This window comes from Dermochelys coriacea, chromosome 11 (assembly GCF_009764565.3).
Source record: "Dermochelys coriacea isolate rDerCor1 chromosome 11, rDerCor1.pri.v4, whole genome shotgun sequence".
Lineage (NCBI taxonomy): Eukaryota > Metazoa > Chordata > Testudines > Dermochelyidae > Dermochelys > Dermochelys coriacea.
The window spans coordinates 67080119-67103101 of NC_050078.2; the positions used below are offsets into that span (position 1 = coordinate 67080119).

The following is a 22983-nucleotide window of genomic DNA, read 5'->3' on the forward strand; positions in this document are numbered from 1 at the left end:
TAAATATACACTGCATGACCGTAACAAATTAACTGACCACCTTAGAATAACTCATTACAAGACCCTCTTAGAATAACCCCGTTCCATGACATCTGGAGGGGACATACCAACATGAATGCAGTTATGGTAGCTTATGCTCACAACCTCTGGTCAGCAACCTTCACACTACACATGCTGCCAAGTAACATCACGGTAATGATGTTTTCCTCATGCATTTCCTTTATCTCGCCATAAATGCTAACCATAGAATTCTCACCATAGACTACTAAAAAAGGCTCTTTTCATATCTATTGTTGTCTGAGCAGTTACTTCTTAAATTCATTTTATTTTTTGCCATCATTAAAGTTCCGCAGTCGTTTTTCCAAAATAGGAGGCAAAGAGAACAGCTGTGGTGCAAATTAGTGGGTTGAAAATGTGATATAATTGTTGTTTAAATGTTGTTAAATTGCCTCCTAATTACAATGTGATGTCATAATTCTGTAGGCTTCAAAAACAACTTTTTGTACTTCAGAACCAAGCCAACTTTTATTTTATTGAGTCTCTTTTCGTTGGCCAGCAAATTACATTTTGGGGGGGAAGGGCGGGGGTGTGTGGCACAGAATACTTTTAATATTTCCAGTGGTGAAGTTTCAATAGCTGAAATTATAAATCTGATACAAAATACTTTGTGGATTATTACATTTTTGGTTTGGTTTGTACTTGCATTTTACACACTCGTTGGAAAGAAAAGTTTTAATATAAGTCGGGTCTGAATGATAGAAAATAAACAGAACTCTATACTGTGCCTTTCCCCTCACATATAGGGCCTAGGTTTCCGAAAGCAATTAGTGATTTTTGCTTTGCTCCAGGTCCGGGTGCTCAACTTGAGATCCCTCTTGAGGAAGTCTGATTATCGGCGGGCACATGCTCAGCACTTTAAATAAAATTGGCTGATCTTTCAGAAAGTATCTCAAGCTGGGGACTGAAAAAATCAATGGTCACTTTTGAACATGTAGGCTGGACATCTATGTTATATACATCCCCCTAAATTTAAACCCTGATTATAGGTTATAGGGAACCCTGGATTTCTAAGGGTCCATCAGCATCCCTCACAAGGAACATGCAAGATTCCAACTTCTTTGGTCTGTGACTCCCTTTCAAGCACAAGGCAAAGTACAACAGGCAAAACATAAAAACAGGCAAAAACATTCCCTACACCCTTCAAGAGGGCCTTGTGGTATTAAATGCCACAGACATAAGAGCTATTATAACTTCTAACATGCGTGTAAAATGAGCTTCAGTAAAACAAAGTTAAATAAGGCCTTTGTGGGTATTGCTTTGTATTATTGCTCTCTGTCTGCTAATCTGTTTTCCATTTCCTAGCCTCTGCAGTCTCACTCAGTCAATAGCTCCTCTCTTCATAGCGGGGACATAATGCTGTTGTGGTGGTGCATTAAAATGTAATGAAAACAAAGATAAACCAGCAGCTCCATACTGGACTCTACACAGCCATTGGAACAGCCATTGGAACTCTTCTGCGTCTCCTTTCATTTTACGCTGATGGGATCCTGCCCACATTATCGTTCTGAGCTGTGTGTCTCACACTCCATTTCCCCTTCTGCAGTGCTTATGGGCCCCTGATCACAGCATCTTCCCCACTTCCCTCCCCTGGACCAGGTTGATAGGACACACAGTCTTCTCCAGAGCTGCACTCGGCATCTTTCAGGTGGCAGAAAGTGCTGAGAATCAGTGAGTCTTAATACTACCAGATGAGACTCGGGGTGCTCACCCCTGCACCCACATCCCTTTTATCCCTGGCGAGAGTCCAACATCCCCAAGTTTGGTTCTTTCCCGCAGCAGCTCTGAGTGCCGCTGGGATGCTGGTTTTCATTATTGTCAGGCAGGAAACACAAACATTTGATAAGGAAGTTTGCAAAACTGGAGCCACTTCTTGTTATAAATCAACCCTAAATTCACATTATCCAGGGTGTTTTTGTTACTATAGGGCAGAGTCTGCCAAGCTCAAGCTGAACCACACCTAACTCTGCAAAGAGCCCCACTGACTACAGCAGAGAGACACATACTTGGTTTGCTTGAGCTAGCACACTCAAACTAACAGTGTGAACATTGGCAATGGCACGGGGTAGCCACCTGCGTACAGACCCGGGGAGGTCAGGCAGGCTTGTACTCAGGAAGAATACTTGTATTAGTCAGCTAAATGTGACACTAATATGATCTTTTAACTGCTTCATTGCCGGACCTCCACTCCAGTATCTGGGCTGCCATGAGGTTCTACTGCTTCATAGGATGGTTCCGAAGAACACTCAGATGTATATTGTCCAGTGGTCAGGACTAGAGGTGCATTTTGCCTGATATACTTGGCAATTTATGTAGCAGAGAAGAGCTGTCCCGTTGGGAGTTAAACCCCTGCTGAAATCTCTGGCAGGACTGGTGGGTAAGTGCTCTCAGGCATCAGGGTTTTTATGCCCTATCAAAATGACTTACTGACGGAGCTAGTCAAAAGAGGTTTGTTGTGGAACATTTTTGGACTAAAAATGGCTCTTTCGACTAAAGCAAACATTGTAATTTTAGTTGAAATGTTCTGGTTTTTTTCAGCAAAAAAATGGAAATAGAAAACCAAAATAATTTATGGGAAAATCTGTAGGGTTTGATTCTGTTTATGGTTTAAAAATGAGTTTGGGGTTTGTTTTTTTCATTGAAAACCCCCAAAATGTTCACAGGAAATTAGGAATTTCTTAAAGGGGATTCTTTAACAGTTCTACTGCGTGGTACTCAGAAAGGAAGCCAACTGACCTTAACCGGCACCAGGCTCTTGGAGTTTACTTTAATAAAAATGAAGCAATAACCTCAGGATTTGTCTCATAAATCTTTCTCTCGTGCTCACATACAAATCTCCCTCCCCCCACTTCACTATGCATCTTAGATAGTTATTTACACCTGCACAAAGTGAGGGCAAAGTAGGAGTAAAATACTCCCAACATCCCCCACCCATTTTTCACAGGAGTAAATGACTGCACCACAGTGCACGGTTTATATCATCACTTATACATGCATTTCGGACCTCACACATGCTCAGCCTACCTCTCTTTGTGAAATTCCATGCCAGGGCTGCTTGTACCTAAGAATAGCTAATCAACAGAAACTGACTTGATAGAAACTGAGTGAGTATCCAGCCTTAAGTCACCAAACTGTAGCCTCCTAAATGTACCTGACTGCACAGCTGCTGCTGTAAGCATAAAGATTTCAGCCGTCCACCTGGAATAAGGACAGCTGGTTTACGCCAGTGGATCTGACTCGAGCTTTGGATACTCTGGTAGTGCTGCAGACAGAATAAACAATCCATAGCTGTCCCATCAGCCCAGAGCAAACACCAGATACATTTAAAAGGAACAGGCTGGTGTTTACAACTGACCCAAACTGAAATGAAATTGAAATTGGAAACAGCTCCCCTGGAAAACATCCACCTCCTCCCAGAAGATTCAGGGCCTCCTTCTGACCATTGAGTGAGCTGCTTACTCTGCTCTGGCATTATACCACCCACAACAAATATATCTGACCCAAAACCAAAAGGAGGAAGGGAAATTTTGTAAAACAAAATTGGTCTAATAATGATACATATAAATGAATCAATGTTTGTACAATGCTATCTAGAGGGCTTTGTAGACTAAGTTTCGGCTTTGAAACACCTTGGTTCCCTGCAGCTATCCCAACAGGGTCGACTCGATTCAACCTGCCAGTCCTTCCAAGGAAGATAAATTACGGCAGGTTCCATGCAGCTTACTGTGCATGGGCCTTTCAGAGGAGACCTTATAAACCAAGGTCTTGTCTGCTTTGCGGGACATTAAAGAGTTCAGGGACCTTTTTGTAAGGGGATAGCTTTGCTCCTTCCTGTTAGCCAAACTGGAACAGCTCAAAGGGGTTGGAAAGTTACTATAATAGGACAACAGTGGATTTCCCGTGCAGGGGAAGTCCTGGCCCACAGAGAGCTGGTGCACCAAAAACCAGGAGAGGGACGTCAAAACACCTGGTGTTCTGGCATTCATTGGCAGAGTCCATGGCCTCTGTGGTTGATCTAATTTACGGTGGGGGCTAAAGTGGCCCCAGCGACACCCATGATCCTAAGTTTTAGAATGAGCTGCTCTCTACAGCCTTGCACCTGGGAGTCCAGGCTCACTGCCATTGCCCAGCACTATACCTTGTCTGTGAATAAACCAGAAGTGTTCTGCTGTATAGTATTAACTATCTGTTGAAAAAATGTCAGGGGAAGTATTGGGAAAGACATGCAAAATAGGCCTAAACCTTCATAGTAACTAATTTGCTTTCAGCATGCCATATTGATATATACATGAGTATTTTTTTCATATAAAATTGACTTACTTTATATTAATCCAGTTTGGGCATCAAACAGGCTGGAAGGAAAGCCAAGGGCCTGGGGAGGGGGGGGAGAGGCTCCATATACTTGTCCCTCTCTCTAATCCTTCTTTTCAGTCCATTTCACTTTCCTCAGGACTGATCCCCTGTCATTCTTTCTCCCATACTGGGTCCCTTGCACTGTACAATGAATGATACCGCAATAACATGTCCCCACAGTGTAGAGGAGAATACGTGCCAGTTTCTAACGACTATAAAAATAGTCTGTGTAATGACAGTGTCAAGATGTTGGCCTTGCTTTTACGCAGTGGGTACCTGATGGAACCATAGAGTCTGAAAATCACCCCTTTGTACACGGCTGTTAAACCAGAACTCTGAACTTTAAAGCACACAACTTTTGAAAAGCAGGGAAAGGAAGCTAAAAACACATGCTTGTGATTTGTGATTGTGATAAGTTCCCAGCAGAAAAAGCATAATAGACAGCTGATGAGGAGTGCTCATGGCAATCCCCCACTCCACATAACCAGCTTCCCCATTCTGTTTTATCCAGTAATCAAAGGCTATTCTGAGCCTCTCAAAATGCCATCAACCCTCATTGAGAATGAAATAGAGCACATCTTCTCCGAAGCCTTTACAGGAGTAATCATTACAGCATGCTGGCCTGAACAGGAAGCTCTAATAGATAACGATGGTGATTTAAAAAAAAAATCCTCCTAAAATCTGAATAGTAACTTGATGATAATCTCTCCATTTTGTTATGCAAAGGGAAAAGAAACCTGTAATTGTGCACGCTTTGTCTCTTAATGCAAAGAATAGGCTTCTTGATGAGATGCTGGGATGATTTAGAGCAAGACTGGGAATCTGGTGGCAATAATATTTTAAAAGAAATAGCCATCCAACTGATTTGGACAAAGTAATCATTAGCATTCTAAATCTAAACTTCCCCTCCATTCTACCCCACTCCACCTAGCTTTGCTTCTTTTTATAGCTCTGATTTTCTTTTTTGTTATCAGCATTTAACAAATAAGGAAGGCACCATCTTTACATTGGCTACCAAAAGTCATTTTATACCAAGTGGATATCGCCCTCATTAAAAATATGTTTAGGGGATATAATCCCTGGACAGACTACATCTCCCATGATGCACCATCATCTCCCCTCTTGATGGACTGCTGTGATGCATCATGGGAGTTCCATGGACCAATTCAGAAGCCCAACCCATAGAGGACAATGGGGCAGAAGGCACTCAAACAGAACTCTTATTGAGGCACTTCAGCACGCTTTTCCTAATCAGGTTTTTTTTTTTTTTTTGGTTTTCACTTATAAGCCAAAAACTTTAATGTTTTGGGGTATTCAGGGTTTTTTTGCCAAAAATGTGACTTTTCAAAGACTGTGATACTTTTTTTGGCTAAAAATTTCATTGAGTCAGTTATTTCCTGACTCCTAGTCTGCTGTCCTAGCTCTTGAACTATGCAGAGTTGTCTAGTCTGCTTTTTTCAAGATTTTTTTCTGCCCTCCAGCTGGCATGAGTATACAGCAATACAACATTGACTACTGCACCTTGACCCTTCCTGTAGTGCTTCAGTGCAACAGCTTCTATCATGCAGAATGATGAACACTCTGAGCCCAGGCCCCCTGTTAAGTTCCTGGGTCAGCTACAAATATCCCTTGGTACCAGTAAGGGCTGTATAAGGTATCTGCAATGATGGGACAACGCTTGGAGTGTCAGTGCATTTTAAAGTGTGCGTGTTGTGGAGACTCATACATTTTGTACCATCTACTTGGTTGCATAGGCGCCACTTGCATTATAGGCTAAAGTTTCAAGTGAATTTGGCACCCACAAGTCAGGAATAGGTATTTAAAAGAGCTCAGCTCCCACTTAGGCACCAAAATAAGTGTTCAAATTTCCAAAATGTATGTTGCGTACTGAACTCTTTCGAAAATAAGCCACATGTATCGTATCACAAGTCGATCTTCTTGGTGCTGAGCATTTTTTTTAAAAATTGGTCGCTATTTAGGTGCCTAAATGGGATTCTTTCTGAACTCTGACCCTCACTGAGGGGTCTGGGCATTTGAAAATCTGGGGTCTGGTCTTTCTGGTCAGGTTCACCCTCTCTTCCAGCTGTGCGTCCCGAATAAAAATGTTTTTTGAAAACTCACAGAGTGCCTCCTCGGTGGAGTTTAGAAATATTTGGCAGTCACTCCCTTTATAGCCATAGACTTTTTTTTTGGAGAAAGACGATGAAGTGAAACAGCTGCAAGTTCTCTAGTTTGTTAACAGAGCCAACAACTATTCATAGATGAGGCAGATGCTCCTTGATTTTAAACCAGTGACAGTGAAGCTCAGTACATTCAATTTCACATACTGATAGCTCTTGCAAAGTACAGCTGTGGTCCCCTGGACTGGTTACTGTCCTTTGGTGAGAGTGTGAACTCATGGTAATTCTAACTGTGGGAGGGTAAGCCCACTGCAAGGCAAGAGCACAACCGGCTGATCACAAATATATATTAAATTGGTAGCAAATATGTGTCCAAACTAAAAAACGTAGAACAAATAACCCCAAAACTAGAATGGTTGAATCTGGAGCTAAACGCTGTGGATCGGATCGGGATCATATATGTCAGAGAAGAAACAAGAGGGACAAGATTAGGGCAACTCTTGCAACATGACCTTCAACAGCTAGATACCATGGAGCATGTTAAGAGCCAGCTTCTGATACCCTTGCTTATTCTGTGCCTTTCTCCATGAGCAGCACTGCTAATTTCAATAGGACTGCTCATGGAGTGAGGTACTACTTGTTATAAGGCTACAGAATCTGGCACTAAAAATATACCCTGCTATAGCTAGGTGTCGGACCACATGTGTTTTGTTTGATCCCTACATATGAATTTCCCTCTCCTTTTTTTTCTGTCACAAATGTAGCATATTTTAAAGAGACATTGTAAATTATCTATCTTTTAAGATACATCTGTAAAACTGAACTGTTTTAATCTAATTTATTTTACATCAGATGTGATGTTTTTTTTATATTCTACTCATCCTAAGCAATAAAATTAGACCAGTCAGTTTCAATTTCTGTTTATATGCTATCTGGGTATTAGGCATAAATACCGTGTTTTGATGTTGGATTTCCAATACAGGGGCTAGAAACAGATACATGACATTAGACATTTCCCAGGGACAAGGAGACAAAAATGACTGAAGCTAGTCTGATGACAAAAAACATTGATTAAACTCTAAAATCCATCCAAAGCTTTTTAAGGGAGACGCAAAGCAGAAAGAGTAGAGGACTTGGACTAAAACAACCCAACTCTTTAAAAAGCAGGAAATGGTACCAAAACTAACTGGCAATACCTAAGAGGAGATTCTGGGTCTGGTTCTGTTCAATATCTTCATCAATGATTTAGATAATGGCATAGAGAGCACACATAAAGTTTGTGGACAATATCATGCTGGGAGGGGGTTGCAAGTGCTTTGGAGGATAGGATTAAAATTCAAAATGATCTGGACAAACTGGAGAAATGGTCTGAAGTAAATAGGATGAAATTCAATAAGGACAAATGCAAAGTACTCCACTTAGGAAGGAACAATCAGTTGCACACATACAAAATGGGAAATGACTGCCTAGGAAGGAGTACTGTGGAAAGGGATCTGGGGGTCATAGTGGACCAGAAGCTAAATATGAGTCAACAGTGTAACTCTGTTGCAAAAAAAGCGAACATAATTCTGGGATGTATAAGTAGGAGTGTTGAAAGCAAGACACGAGAAGTAATTCTTCCGCTCTACTCCGTGCTGATTAGGCCTTAACTGGAATATTGAGTCCAGTTCTGGGCACCACATTTCAGAAAAGATGTGGATAAATTGGAGAAAGTCCAGAGAAAAGCAACAACAATTATTAAAGGTCTAGAAAACATGACTCATGAGGTAAGACTGAAAAAAATTGGGTTTGTTTAGTCTGGAAAAGAGAAGACTGAGAGGGGACGTGATAACAGTTTTCAAGTACATAAAAAGTTGTTACAAGGAGGAAGGAGAAGAATTGTTCTTCTTAACCACTGAGGATAGGACAAGAAGCAATGGACTTAAATTGCAGCAAGGGTGATTTAGGTTGGACATTAGGAAAAACTTCTTAACTGTCAGGGTGGTTAAGCACTGGAATGAAGTGTCTAGGGAGGTTGTGGAATCTCCATCACTGGAGATTTTTAAGAGCAGGTTAGACAAATATCTGTCAGGAATAGTGTAGATAATAATTAGTCCTGCCATGAGTGCAGGGGACTAGACTAGATGACCTCTCGGGGTTCTTTCCTGTCCTATGATTCTACGATTCTTGGGTAAACAACCGATCTATAGATTTGACTTTATCATTGCACCAAATACTAAAACCACTAATTAGGGACATAGTAGGGAAATATCTGGAACATTATGATGTGATGAAAGATATTCAGGATGGATTAATAAAAGGGGTGATTATGCCTAACCAAATGTTTTGAAGAAGCAAGAGAGCTAATGGAGGGACACTGTCAACCATAATTTTCCTGAATTTTAAGAATGCCTTTGATACAGTATCCTATTAATCTACAAGTTCATCTGTTATCGTATTGGAGATGAACTACAGCACTTGAATGGATAAAGAAATGACACAAACTAGTGGCAAGACATGGAATGGTATTAGGATATTAGGATATTAGGATAAGTTTTGATCACCTATTTTGATTACCAGGACTTAGGAGAAGGAATGAATGAAACTGGATGCAAAGTTAAAACAGTTAAGTTCTTGATTGCATATATAAAAGCATTAAGTCTTCTATGAATCAGAGAGTTCGTGTCTTGCAGTGGAAATGGGGTTAGTAGAGAGAGAAGTCACATTTGGCGAAAACATGGACAGTTCTGGTCAGTTTATTATGAAGAAGGTATTGAAGAAATACAGAAGGCAGCATATAGCAGAAGTCAACCAGAACAAAAAGGCAATATGAAATGCAGGTTTGCTCTGAACAGTGAGTATATAACAAATGGCACCATTTTGCTCAGCAAACCTGCTCCCAGAGCAGAAGAGATTTCAACTAGTCGGCAGCTCTTTAATCTAGTGGGAGGAGGCATAATGAGATCCAGTGGTCGGAAGCTAAAGCTAGACAAATTCAGACTAGAAATAAGGCAAAAAAGTTCATGGTTAGGGTTCTTAATTATTGGAACAACTTATTTAGGGTTGTGGTGAACTCTCCATCACTTTCAATCTTTATCTCATGACTTTTTAAAGAGGTGCTCTAGCTCAAACACAAGTGATAGATTTGATGCAGAAGTTATGGATGAGATTCTCTAACCTGTGTTATCCGGGGGGGTCACACAGTAGATGATCACAATGGTTCCTTCTGGCCCTAAAATCTATGACTACAGAGTCATATTGTTGACCATTAGGACCAAGTATGCTTTTTTCTGCTTCATAAATTCCTAGAGTTAAGGCAGATGGGGCCCTAGCAATCATCTTGTCTGACCTTCTGCATAACACAGGCCATGGTATTTCCTTGTAATAATTCCTTTTGCCTCCTATTACCCTTGCAGAGCTGGCAGAGGTCTGGTAGAAGCAGCTGGCTTCTATTCTGGCTCATGCATCATCAGCAGAAACGTTTACTGAGTTCCACTCATTGAAAATAGTGGGGATGAGTAAGTGTAACTGAGGGCACCATCATAGCCATCCTGTTATTAAAGCCCTCAATGCAAAGGGTGGGAAAAACAACTCCCTCCCCGCTTCCTCCTTGCGATGGGGGCAGAGGGAAATGATTGACTGCTAGCCTGTCCTATCAGCAATTTACAACACCCCTTGCACCAACTTAGTTGGGGGAACTGGCATTGCCCACAACATCTGTTTACTCCACCATCTGCAGTCTAGAAAGTCCATGCCAGTGCGTAAGGCAGATGCTTACTCCCTGCAATTCCCCTGCACACTATCTCCCCACAGTTGTCAGGCAAGCCCCCAAAAGAAAGGAATTCACAAGAGAGGCTATAGGAGTGTCTGACTAAAAGGTCTCTATCGCCCAACCCATAATTTGAGAATACTGGAAGATTAGGGCTCAATCCTCTAAGCACTCTCCATTCTTTTTGTGAATTTCCTCATTTTTGTGGAGTTTTCTCACAACAATTAGACCACTTTTCCAGTGATTTTTCAAATTTCAAAGGCAATTTTGAAGTTTGTAATACTTCTATAGTCATTGCAATTACTACAGTATATGTCTATAGATGCAATTAATGTTACTGTCATGACATAATTCGAAGGCATAATTGTAACGTAAAAAAATGCAGAAAAAAATCTTAAATTGGTGAAATGTTCCCCATCGCTGCAATGTGCGGGTTTTAAATTCAGTGGGACAACTCCACCTTTTGTTTACCCTTTGCATCACCCTGCAGACTAGAGTAGGGTTGCAATAGTAAATGAGGTTGTTCCAGGACACAGAGCTGGCCTATCATCTCAGCAATTTTAAATAATTTTTTCTCTTAATACCAAATCAACTGTTGATTCATGACCTGTATTATAAACCTGTTAGAGGCACAAAGGGGCTAATCTGTAAGGAATTGATTTGGTGCTCGGTGTATTGGGAATGTAATCTGAGTAATAGGTGCAGTAGGCCACTGCCACAGAATAGGCCAGCTCCACTTCTGCTTTGAAGTCCGGCGGACAGCAGAGGACCTGCCCTCTAGGTTCCTGTGTAGCCACCTATGTGGTGAAGGAGTTTAGTCAAGCCAGAGCTCTGGTGTGCTCCATGTGGCAAACGTCTCAATTCTTAAAATTGTGCCCAACATCTGTAATGAAAGTTGCCATGTCCTTATAAAATACTATTTATAATCATGCTCATTCTTCTTTTCACTCCCTTTAAAACCCAGACGTTTATATGTTTTTAAAAACAAATTAAGAGCCTTGATGAGACTTTGCCCTATTTCACTCTGGAGTGACTTAATTATAAATAGAGATTCAGCAGTGAAATATCACCTGACTCTTACCTACATAGATGGCATCAAGGGCTTCTATAATATACAGTGTACAGACCACAGTAACAAGGGCTGCATTCAGAGGAGCTACTGAACAATATAAACAGTTAGCAGCAGTGAGAATTAGCCAAGGTAAAAGCATTGTGGTGTACAAATGCGAAAACAAAAGAGACTTCCCTCGGTTCTAACATTGTACCTGTTCAAACAGGACAGTACTTGTTAAAAAATCGGAGTCAATAATTGTATGGTTGTGAATGTAGGAGGTTTGCTAGCGCTAGCAACAAAAGTCTTGGCTTATATAACCACTGCAGTGGCAGTGACTAGACTTTCACAAGCATGGAGTTATTCACCCAAACAGAACACTAAGTACTGGAAACCCACTAGTCGTTAACCCCTTTGCTGATTTTGGAACTTTTTGGATGATGAAAAGTCAACATTTTCTGTGGAAAGCAGACACTTTATGTGAAAAATGTAGTTTAGCTGAAATCCCAAATTTCAGACAGACCAGCCCCTGTATTAATTATTGCACGGCGCCCCTTCCATGCTGGGGAACTCCCCTTTAAGGAGGAACTCTTCTCTAAGGGAGTCCATGAGTTAACCATAAACAGGAAACTTGGTACCATGGGCTGCCAGGAAAATAGTGTGTGTGTGTGGTGATGGAGTAATGGGAGGCTTTGCCCTTGTGCCTCCAGCCTATCTCAACAGATCACAGAGGATTAGGAAGGCAATGTCGTGTTTATTTCAGTGGAGGGCATACCCCATCCCACTGAAGTTTCCTTTTTCCTACGGGATACAGCTTTATGTCACTACTGTACATTAGACTGGGGTGGTTTTTTTTTGTATTTGTCTTATGTATATCCTCATTCATTGGTGCCTAACCCTAGCATCACCTTGCCTGGATTGTACAGCAGAAACTTCACAGCTTTCCTTAGCGAACAAGTGGTCTTACTTCAGTTCACTGACTTCAATGTCTAAACACAAATAGGCTCAGAATCTCCCTGCTTTCATGAGCTAGAACTGTGCTAGGACACATTGAAGCCACAAGGTTCTGTGCAATATGCCCAGAGAACGAGCACATTAGCGGCTTACAGTACGCATGCCTCATTTTTTAAAATTAAAACCACCAATAAGTGCAGGGCCATATTTTTCAAGCACCTTGTCGCCAGGAAAGACTTGAAGATTCCATAGCTATAGTTTCTGTGTTTTGCCTTAACTAAGCAGCATGGAGACGGTCACATAAAATTTAATTTTCCAGTAACAAGGAACATAAACTGCCTGAGCTGCATCAATGTATTTGGTATTCACAGTAATAACACTGATCATAATGAGTTCATTTAATATTAATAGCCATTACACCAAACAAGCATAAATCCAAGTCACCCAAAGGAAACAGAATAAGCCAGACGCAAAGCATTGTATGTATAGATACTTGAAGGTATTTCAGTTCTGTGTGATTCCTGCAACTGACATCCATCTGTACTTAAAGTATGCACAGTAGAAAGAATACTTCTTAAAGGAGCTACCGTGCATTTAGTTTTAGATCAACATGAATGTTTAGAGGAGGAACAATGGCAGTCTTATCTCCATTCATTATTATCTGCATTATTGCAACTGCAGAGCAAACAGAGCAGAGCTTATATCCAGGAAAAAAACCCCTATCTATATTAGAAATCAGGAGCCTCTATGGCAACTATGACAGGTTTCAGAGTAGCAGCTGTGTTAGTGTGTATTCGCAAAAAGAAAAGGAGGACTTGTGGCACCTTAGAGACTAACAAATTTATTTGAGCATAAACTTTCGTGAGCTACAGCTCACTTCATCGGATGCATTCCTTTCTGTACGAGTTTTTTCATGAAGTTGATAGATTTCCACTCCATACGGCTAAATTCAGATTCTTGCATAATGACAGGTTTCAGAGTAGCAGCCGTGTTAGTCTGTATCCGCAAAAAGAAAAGGAGGACTTGTGGCACCTTAGAGACTAACAAATTTATTTGAGCATAAGCTTTTGTGAGCTACAGCAGTCATCTGTAGCTCACGAAAGCTTATGCTCAAATAAATTTGTTAGTCTCTAAGGTGGCACAAGTCCTCCTTTTTTTATGGCAACTATGTATCTTAGACACAGCATATCTGATACACCAGGGTGGTACTTCAGCATTATGCTGATTTAGTTCTAAATCTAGCCATGTGTATGCCTGCATGTGTGTGCATGCTGCCTGGTGACTCCTGTAATAAATGTAAGATACATGACTGCTAGCAAGAGACCAGGCTTTATGTGCTGACCCGAGACATCTGACATGGCTCTGCGTTATAATAGTTAATATCCCTGTCACATGAGAGAAGTCAGTCTCTGCTGATTCCAGAAGCTGCTTTTATATATAAATTGTACATTCATCGGCTACACCCTCAGCATTCTCCTTCCCCACCCCTTTAAAAATAGCACCTGTGAATGAGGGTGAATGGAGCCCCCAGGGAGTACGGCACAATGGCATGCAGAGGGTGCGAATGGACTTTGTAGGCTCTCTGTATCCTAGCCCCGTTTTTGTAAACCGATATCTCATTGGTTACACTGCATTTGGGGCCTTCCATAGCTGGCCCAGGAAGTTTGACCCATAGAGTGAAAACTATTGAAAAAGTATAATATTATATTGGTTAAAACGCTAGATTTATAGGATGCTCTAGGAAAATTCAGAGCCATCACCCAATCCCACTGGCAGAAAATGTTGCCCTCTCGCATTAGATAACACTGGTCTCATCTTATAATGTGACATTCTTCTCGGAAGAGGACTTGAAGGGGCAGGTGTCACTGTACACGTCTACACTGAAAAGAAAAACCCATGGCCCCGAGTCTCAGAGCTGGGGGCAATTGACTCAGGCTCGTGGTGCTAGAAATAGCAGGGTAGACGTTTGGGCTCTGAAACCCATTCAGGGAAAGGATCTCAGAACCTGGGCTCCAGCGTAGCCTGAACACCAACCCTGCTATTTTTAGCCCTGCAGCCCAAGCCCCGTGAGCCAGAATCAATTGATCCAGGCTCTGAGACTCAGTGCTGTGGGGTTTTTATTGCAGTGTAGACATACCCATGACGGCTGCATGGATCCTGCCTGATCCAGGCTCCCATAGCAGCCAGGAGGGAAGGTAGAGTGGTGAGGGTTCTCCCAAGCTTCATGGGACTTGGAGCCAAGACCCTTCGATAATGGCAGCAAATCCCGCACCCTCACACAGGAGTGCTCAGGTGGCAACCCTGTGAGCTCAAACTCATGTTGTTTTTCCCTATGTGAAGATGGGGCCCTGTAAAAGGAAGTTATTTTAGTTCTCCAGTGTAAGCTGACAGTGATCAAGAGAAGCACCTTGCAAGTGGAACTGAAGTTCAAATACATCTATTTTTATTTGTGGGAAATGATTAATCCATCCCACTGCATGAATGTGGAACTGCTTGGCTTAAGGAGGGAATCGGAAGATTTCTCAGCAGTAAGGAACAAATGTCATTGCTGTTAATCAAACTGTGAGAGTAAACCACAATAATGGTGGTGATTACTGGATGTTGTTATAGTCTGTGCCAATTTACAGCACAATTTCACTGACCCAAGACAGTTTGGAGACGCATTATGGGTGTATATCGCAAGCTCAGCCAACTATGGCCCTCATTCAGGAAAGCATCCTATTCAGGAAAGCACTTAAACTCTTGCTTAACTTTAAGCACATGCTGAGGTCCCACTGATTCTAGCTGGAGCTGTGGGTGTTTAGCACTGCTGGAAATAAAACTCCATGCCTGTTCTGGAGAGACTGTGGTCAGTGCTCTAGATGTGGTTTCCCTTGGAAAAATGTGTCTATGACAAAATAACAAATTCTTATCCTAGTCTGGTGCATTTAGTGTCATCTCTCCTCACTTCAGAGAAGACACCAGATCACCAGTCCTAGTTAAATATTTCTAAGCTCCTGTTAGAAGTGCAGAGCCAGAAGGCAGGATGCTCTAAAGTCCATGGGTCCGTCCACAAAGCAAAAAAAAAACCTGCGGCAGTAAGTCTCAGAGCCAGGTCCACTGACTCAGGCTCACGCTACAGGGCTAGAAACAGCAGTGCAGACATTCCCATTCGGGCTGAAGTCCAGGCTCTGAGACCAACCCCACTCGCTGAGTTCCAGGGCCCAGGTTCCAGCTGAAGTGGGAACATCTACACTGCTATTTTTAGACCCATAGTGTGAGCCTGAATTAGCTGACCCAGGCTCTGAGACTTGTTGCCACAGAAATTTTTTTGTAGGGAGCTAGCCAGCAATTCAGGCAACTGGCACTCAATCCCCTACTCTGCAACAGACTTCCTGTGTGACCTTGGGCAAGTCATTTAGCCTCCCTGTGCCACTGATCCCCATTGGTAACTTGTGAATAATAGTCCTACCTCTTAGGGTTGAGAGGCTAAATACAGTAAAGAGTGTGAGGTGCTCAGATACTGTAGTAAAAGAGCCCATAGATAGATTGGAAAAAGAGCTAGATTCCATTCTCACTCAAGATGCATCGACAAGATTGTGTACTTAATTCCAGCTGCTCTCGGTTACACCTGAGCAATCCCTTTACAGGTAATGGGTTTGCATGGCAGATGTAAACTGAAAGACTCGTGATTACTGGTACTGATGATTCACTGTCCAGAAAGAACACAGCGTGGCCTTGCAATCCTAGGCTGAGGATTCAGGACTGGCTGTTCAAAGAATACCTTTGTGCACTGGTGAGCAGAGCGAGTGATGTGGAATTCACGGAGACACAATAAACTTGGAACTCCTATGATGCCATTTTTGTAGTCACTCTCCATGCATGTAAGCTCAGATTTCCCAGGGTAACTCAGGCTTATGCTTGATTAGAGCATTTAAAACTCTAGTCCTGGTTTTGCGAGTCAGTAGCTGCTCTTACCCTGTTGGAGTCGATTCTAGCCCTGGAGGTGTAGATAGGAGGAGGGATGTTAAAGGCCTGAGGAACTAAATATTCCTCAGCATCCATCATATCTTCCAGGTCTTCCTCATCCAGCAGATTTTGGAAGAATTTGCTGTCATTTGGGCTGGGGAGCTTCATACGGTCATCACCCTGAATGTGTCATATGGACAGAGGAAGATAACACAGAGTTGAATTAATTCTATGAGCATAGTTACCTGCTTTCTATACCACCTGGCAGTCATGGTGCAGAGACCATGCCTATACTCAGGTTGCCCTACATCACCACAGCTACATAGTCTATTTTGATTTTTGGCTGGGAATACGATGACAGGAGGGGAATAACTGCATTAATCAAGCAAAAATAAATGTTTTGCACTCCTGTTATTGAGCTTTTTTTCTTTCTTTTTTAAAATAAACTCAATTCTGGACCCAGTAGACCAGTTTCTGGCAAGGTCTGATGTATGTTGTGAAATATTTGAGATATTAAGGCTAATGCAGGAAATATATATATATATATATATATAAAAAATATGGAAAGTGAGCTTCTTTGCTTTTTATTTTATTTTATTTTATTTTATTTTTATTTGATCTTTTAAGGATTTATTGTGTGAAACTCCCCTGTTAGCCATATGGAAGGCCTTATAAGAATTTAATAGGGATGAAATCAATAAGAATTAAACTAGGTAATGACAACATTTGGATTGCCTTAGTGCCCATGGTCCCAGTCAGGGATCAGGCCCCTATTGTGCTAAGTCCTGTACAAACACAGAACAAAATACAGTCCCCTGCTTCAAAGAGCTCGTGATCTGTAGAAATTACACTAAAAACCTATACAAATTAATAGAGAATAAAATCCTATCTAGAGAATTGTTTAACCATGCTGTAGAATTTAATAGAGAATTATAACCCTGCCATAGAATTATATAGCTTGGTTTAAAACTCCAATGGAGAGGTTGTTTGCAGTGTTGTAGTAGCCATGTTGAGCCCAGGATATTAGAGAGACAAGGTGGGTGAGGTAATATCTTTTATGGGATCAACTTCTCCTGGTGAAAAAGACAACTGGTGAAAGGACCTGAAGAGGAGCTCAGAGGAGCTCAAAAGCTTGTCTCTTTCATCAACAGAAGTTGGCCCAATAAAAGATCTTACCTCACTCATGGAGAGGTTATCATTCCTGATTATATTCCATAGGACTTTCCACAAGGGCCGAGACACGAGTGCTGCAATGGAGTTAAATTGAGGTGAGCATTTGTCCTTTAGTGTCCTAACAGACCACTATGGAAGAGGCTAAACAGCACGATGAAAGAGGCCACATGAGTGACCTCAAATGATGAAGTACCCACCAGATTATATTGCAAATTACCTTTATAATGAGATTAAAAAGATAATGAAAGGAAATACAATGAATGCAGTAAGTTCTTTTAGTTAGTGAAATAATTATCCAGGCAGGTTTTCTGTGGCCTCATCTTTTTAAACATTACTCCCCTTTGAGCTCAGTGAGGAGTATTGCTAGGAAAAGGCCACATTATGATACTATTACTCATGCTGACTATTGTTTTACTGATCAAATTGTTCCCCTGAACTGTCTGTATTGATCATTGTGAATTAGCTTATCAGAATCTGGCCCAAACTGATTCCATGTTCTGGCCTCTGGTATTTAATAATTATGTTATTGGCACTGCAATTTTTATTCATCTCCATTTCTTTGTCCAACCTGTTCTTAAAAACCTTCAGTGACAGGGATTCCACAACCTCCCTTGAAAGCCTGTTCCAGATCTTAACTACCCTGATAGTTAAAAAGTTTTCCTAATGTCTAACCTAAATCTCCCTTGCTGCCAATTAAGCCCATTACTTCTTGTCCATCGCTCAGTGGCGATGGAGAACAATTGATCGCTGTCCTCATTATAACAGCCCTTAACATAATTGAACACTCTTATCAGGTCCCAGCTCAGTCTTCTTTACTCAGGCCCCATTTTTCATTTTTAAAATCTTCTCACAGGTCAGGGTTTCTAAACCTTTTATCATTTTTGTTGCTTGCCTCTGGACTCTCTCCAATCTGTTCACATCTTTCCTGACATTTAGTGTGGTGCCCAGAACTGGACACAATGATCCAGCGGAGACCTCACCAGTGCTGGGTAGATTTGGGATAATGTAAATATGGAGTTAGGAATTGAATTCCATGCGCCCATTTTTTCAAATCTCAGCATTGGTCTCTATTGAGCTTTCTTAAAGTATTAGCTGACGTTTCTAAGAACAGGTTAGACAACCACTTGTCAGGGATGGTCTAGCTTTACTTGGTCTTGCCTCAGAGCAGGGGATTGGACTAGATGACCTCTCAAGGTTCCTTCCAGCCCGACATTTTTATGATTCTATTATTATCACAACTGCTTTTTTTCTTTAGCGGTGATGTGAGAGCTTCTGATGCACTTATATTAATTCCAGGGATATTACAAGCAGAATTAAAATGATTTCCAGATGTTCCGGAGTTGCTGACCTGAATGACAAGGTATCTTTGAGGGTCTCGAGCCATTCTAGAAAATTCAGCAGCCAATTCCTTGAATTTAGGCCTACTGTCAGCATCAATCATCCAGCCTGCGGACAGATTTAAGAAGAAAAAAAAAGTTGATTGGTAACAAGGATGTCATTACATTTTGAACAACATTTGAAACAATCCTTAGTTTGAAGTGCGATGATGCCTTTGGTGTATTTGGCCTGCAGAAGGAAAAAACACAATTCAGTTGTTCAGGAAAATTGGAAAGATGATAATAAACAATGCTTCTAAAATAGAGGAAGGTGGATCTTGTGGCTAAGGCCTGGAGATCTGTATTCAATTCCTGGCTTTGCTGCTGTGGGACCTTGGGCAAGTAGGTTAATTTATCTGTGCCTCAGTTTGCCATCTTTAAAATGGGGATGGTACTAGTGTCTTTCTTCCCACCCCACTTGTCAGTCTTGTCTATTTAGATCAGAAGGTTTTTGGGGCAGGGAATGTCTCTTACTATAGATCTGTACAGTGTCTCGCACAATGGGGCCTGTATTTCAATCAGGACCTCTGGGCACTATCATAATACTACTAGTATCTGCTAATCCATAATGTATTCCAGGTTATAGCAGACTGTTAAACAGATCTGAACACTCTCACCTCTCTCAATTATTTTTTCTCCCTCCTCACCATTCGGGTAACTTTGTATTAGTGCTGCCATCATCAGCTATTGGCTACACTTTAACATTATTTGCAGGCATAAGCCCCGCTGCAGGCTATATCTATTATCGAGACACATTCCACCTTAAACAAGCAAGGACTTTACCCCCTCCCCCCACATTCTCTCAGAAAAATTCATTAGAAAGAACGGCCTCCTCTTTGAATGCCTGCTGCAAAACAGTTAGTGCAAAGCAACTGATAAATGCCAACCTCAGTGCCAACCTCTGCTTCAAAAAGCTTCTATCAGCAATTTTCCAGGAATGTGTCCTCATTTAGCAGGGACTGTCAGTGAAATGGTCCTTATCTCCTGCAGCCCTATTACACTGAAGATGTGACCAAAGTAGAAGAATCAAAGCTTCCTTAGCCAGAAGGCAGTTTGGCAAGAATGCTAAAAGGTACCCCATTAGCAATGGCTTCCCCAATGTCAGATGTCCGGAATAGCCAGTCTACCTGCATCTGCTTTCAACACTATAGAACTCTTTCTTATTCATTAGAACTGTATTCTATTAGAATATTCTTGAGTTTGATCCAAATGGTCCCCTTCCATGTGTTTAGCTCTTCTAGTCGACTTCCAAACTACATTCCGTTGCATTACTAGATGCCATGATAATCAAGTGCCTTGCTCTTTTATCGTCCATATCTTATAGATGCTCCAATCCTTTCTCACAAATTTATGCATATCTGTAGTCCCGCTGAAGTCAATGGGATTATTCACATGGCTGAGGGACTCTTCAGCATGAGTAAAACATGCAGAATCAGATTCTATGGCTGAAATGATATATTGAGGAGAATTCCTATATTAAAGGAAATGTCATGCAATTCTTACAAAAACAATACCCGAGCCATAGACAATCAAACTGTATAAGGGGTAGATTGCCCTTGTATCAGCACTGTGAAAGACTAAATGAAAGGCAGTCTGCTGAAAAACAAAACCTTCCATTTATCCCTATCAGAATTGTTTGTGTTTGGATTTTAGGGCCCATGTAGGTTCCAGATAGACAGTGTGGAAGACTCAGCTCCTATTTACCCACAGAGTGTATCTAGTACAGGAAGCGAGGTTGCAAATTATCTTATAACATCTGACCAATGTGCCTCAAACCTACAGCCATTACTAAGATTAGGGTGTTACAACCCGTGGCCTCTCTGCTAACACTTCCAGGAAGGAGGTGCATATTGATACTAAGGGACTGTGATTTTTGTGATGTGGACACTTGTTCATTGGGAATTAGATGAAACTATTAAACACAAGCCACCAAAGAGCCCCTGTACTGAACATGTGTGGTAGTCTTCAGCCTCTTATGACCTGTGTTGGGTTTAATCTTGCAGTTAGGGGTGAAAGGAACTATATCCCATTAACAATCTCCTGAGTGATATAGTGCACCCATATGACAAGCTTCAGGCTACAAATGCAACTCTGAGAAGAGAGAAATCCCATTTTCTTACTAAGAATATACATATTTACCTCCTCCAGTTTATCTTTTTAGTTCTGCTCTTTTTTATGTGCAAATCAAAAGGGAAAAGCCCATGTTAGAACGAAGAGATGGCTGTATGTTCATTTCACTTAAATGAAGTCAGAAACACCACAGAGATGTTCCTAATTCTTTTTTAATTAGAAGTTTAGGCTTTGAGGATCCATTTGCGTGCACATCTCTCTCTGTGTCTCTCTTGCGCGGGAAGGAGGGCAGGGTAAGTGAGAATCCAGATATAAACTATTTTCATTTTTTGCTAAAATATAAATGTCCATAAACTACTAGATCCAGCTAAACAAACAAAAACAAATCCTCAGCTGTGTTATATTTGTTATATTAAGTCAATTTCTCTTTAATAAAAAAACATTATGGATTTCTTTCCTCAATAGTTGAGATTTCTGTTTTGGAGCCAACTCTTCCCTTTGCCACCTTCAATGCCTGACTACCCATGTACCATAATTATGTTTAATGCTATCGTTTTTTACATAAAAATCAATTGTCATGGAAATGACAAGTGTTTACAATCACAATCATACAATTTTGACTTCATAGCAAGGATGTGTGATACCATCTCACAGTAATAAGAAGAGGAGCTAACTCAAACCCTTCACAGCTAAACTCATATCCTTTGCAATTGGGGGGGGGAGAGAGGGGAGGAGAAAAGTGCATGCTATGTTCAAATGTAATTTATAAAACCGTAGGAAGCTTTTTGTTTTGAAACAGTCTGCATTATTAGCAAGCGCTGTCAGATGCAATGGAATACGTTCTGCTAGCATTGAGCACAGTGATATTAAAACGACAGATACTCACATTTCACCATCACCATGTAAACATCAATGGTGCAGATAGGAGGCTGGGGCAACCGTTCCCCTTTCTCTAACAGGTCAGGAATTTCTCGTGTCGGGATTCCATCATAGGGTTTTCCGCCAAAGGTCATAAGCTCCCAAATAGTGACACCTGGGAACAAATGAGTATAAGATTAGGGGAATGTTTTATTTAAATTGTTAAAAACACCTTATGGATCAGTTTGAGGCCCATTATTGGATTACAATGTGATGAACCTGTCTCATTCATTCTCAGAACCAGTGCACATATAAAGTGTCCAGAGCTTGCTCGGACTTATGTTGGATCCACCACTTAAAGACTATAGGAAGATTGTGGAACAGCACTTGAGTTTGATTCTAAGGATGATGGCTCTTGTTTGTATTGGGTTAAGAAAAGATGCAGGCATGACAGATGGGGAGACTTAGAACAAATAAGCGGTGTAGAGTGCAGGCATGACAGATATGGAAGACTCAGAACATATAAATGGAAACAATAACAGAAGAATATGCCTTGCTCTTTTATCATATCAAAATGGAAAATGAATGGTTGATGTTATTGTAAGGGGCAAAAAACCTAAAGATGTTCTCTAAATTATAGCATCAGTTTCCCATAATGATGCAGAGTGAATAAGGTTATGTCATTATCTTTGCCTTGTAAGTCATTCAGTCAGTTGTGTTGGTTTCTCTTAAATCACCTTATGGATTTGGGTTATGATAATGCTGTGATTTAAACCTGGGATCCTCTTTTTGAATAGCCCGAGGATTTTTTTGGCAGCTAAGCAGAAAGATAAATAACATATATCACAAGTAACAGAATTTATCCCCAAAGACAATCTTTAATATTAAAAAAACTGCTGCTTTCCCAACACTCTCCTTTGTTTTGCTTTTATTTTATTGTAAAGGTCATTTAAAATATGCCTCCAGCCTGGTAATCGTATTTTGCAGACTGTCATTTCTAATCTGAGGAGAGAGAAGTAAAAATACATATCCATGAAACATGCATTTATTTTCTCCCCCATTCACCACCACACTGATGTTTAATAACTAAATCTTGTCAACCATCTTGTTTTATTCTTAAAATCACAGATGTGCTGGGCTTCCTGTTTTAAATTGAGCTGCATAAATAATGGAGGAAGATGTATATTTTGCTAACTGGGGCAATCCGCAGTTTGGGGGTGGGGAGGAAGCTGCTTTATGCATACAGTTTTAATCTCAGATAATCATATATTTTTC

General features: G+C 41.0%; 1 protein-coding gene across 6 annotated transcripts in view; it reads right to left on the minus strand.

The window, feature by feature from the left end:
• ERBB4 (erb-b2 receptor tyrosine kinase 4) overlaps positions 1–22983 on the minus strand; it is a 1003508-nt gene that overhangs the window by 14192 nt on the left and 966333 nt on the right. For all 6 annotated transcript variants that reach the window (XM_038422011.2, XM_043505695.1, XM_038422006.2 and 3 more), the window contains 3 exons: positions 21737–21883; positions 18753–18850; positions 16241–16411 (listed from right to left, as the gene is read on the minus strand). In XM_038422011.2, the coding sequence (XP_038277939.1) occupies positions 16241–16411; positions 18753–18850; positions 21737–21883 (416 nt within the window). The remainder of the gene's footprint in view (positions 1–16240; positions 16412–18752; positions 18851–21736; positions 21884–22983) is intronic.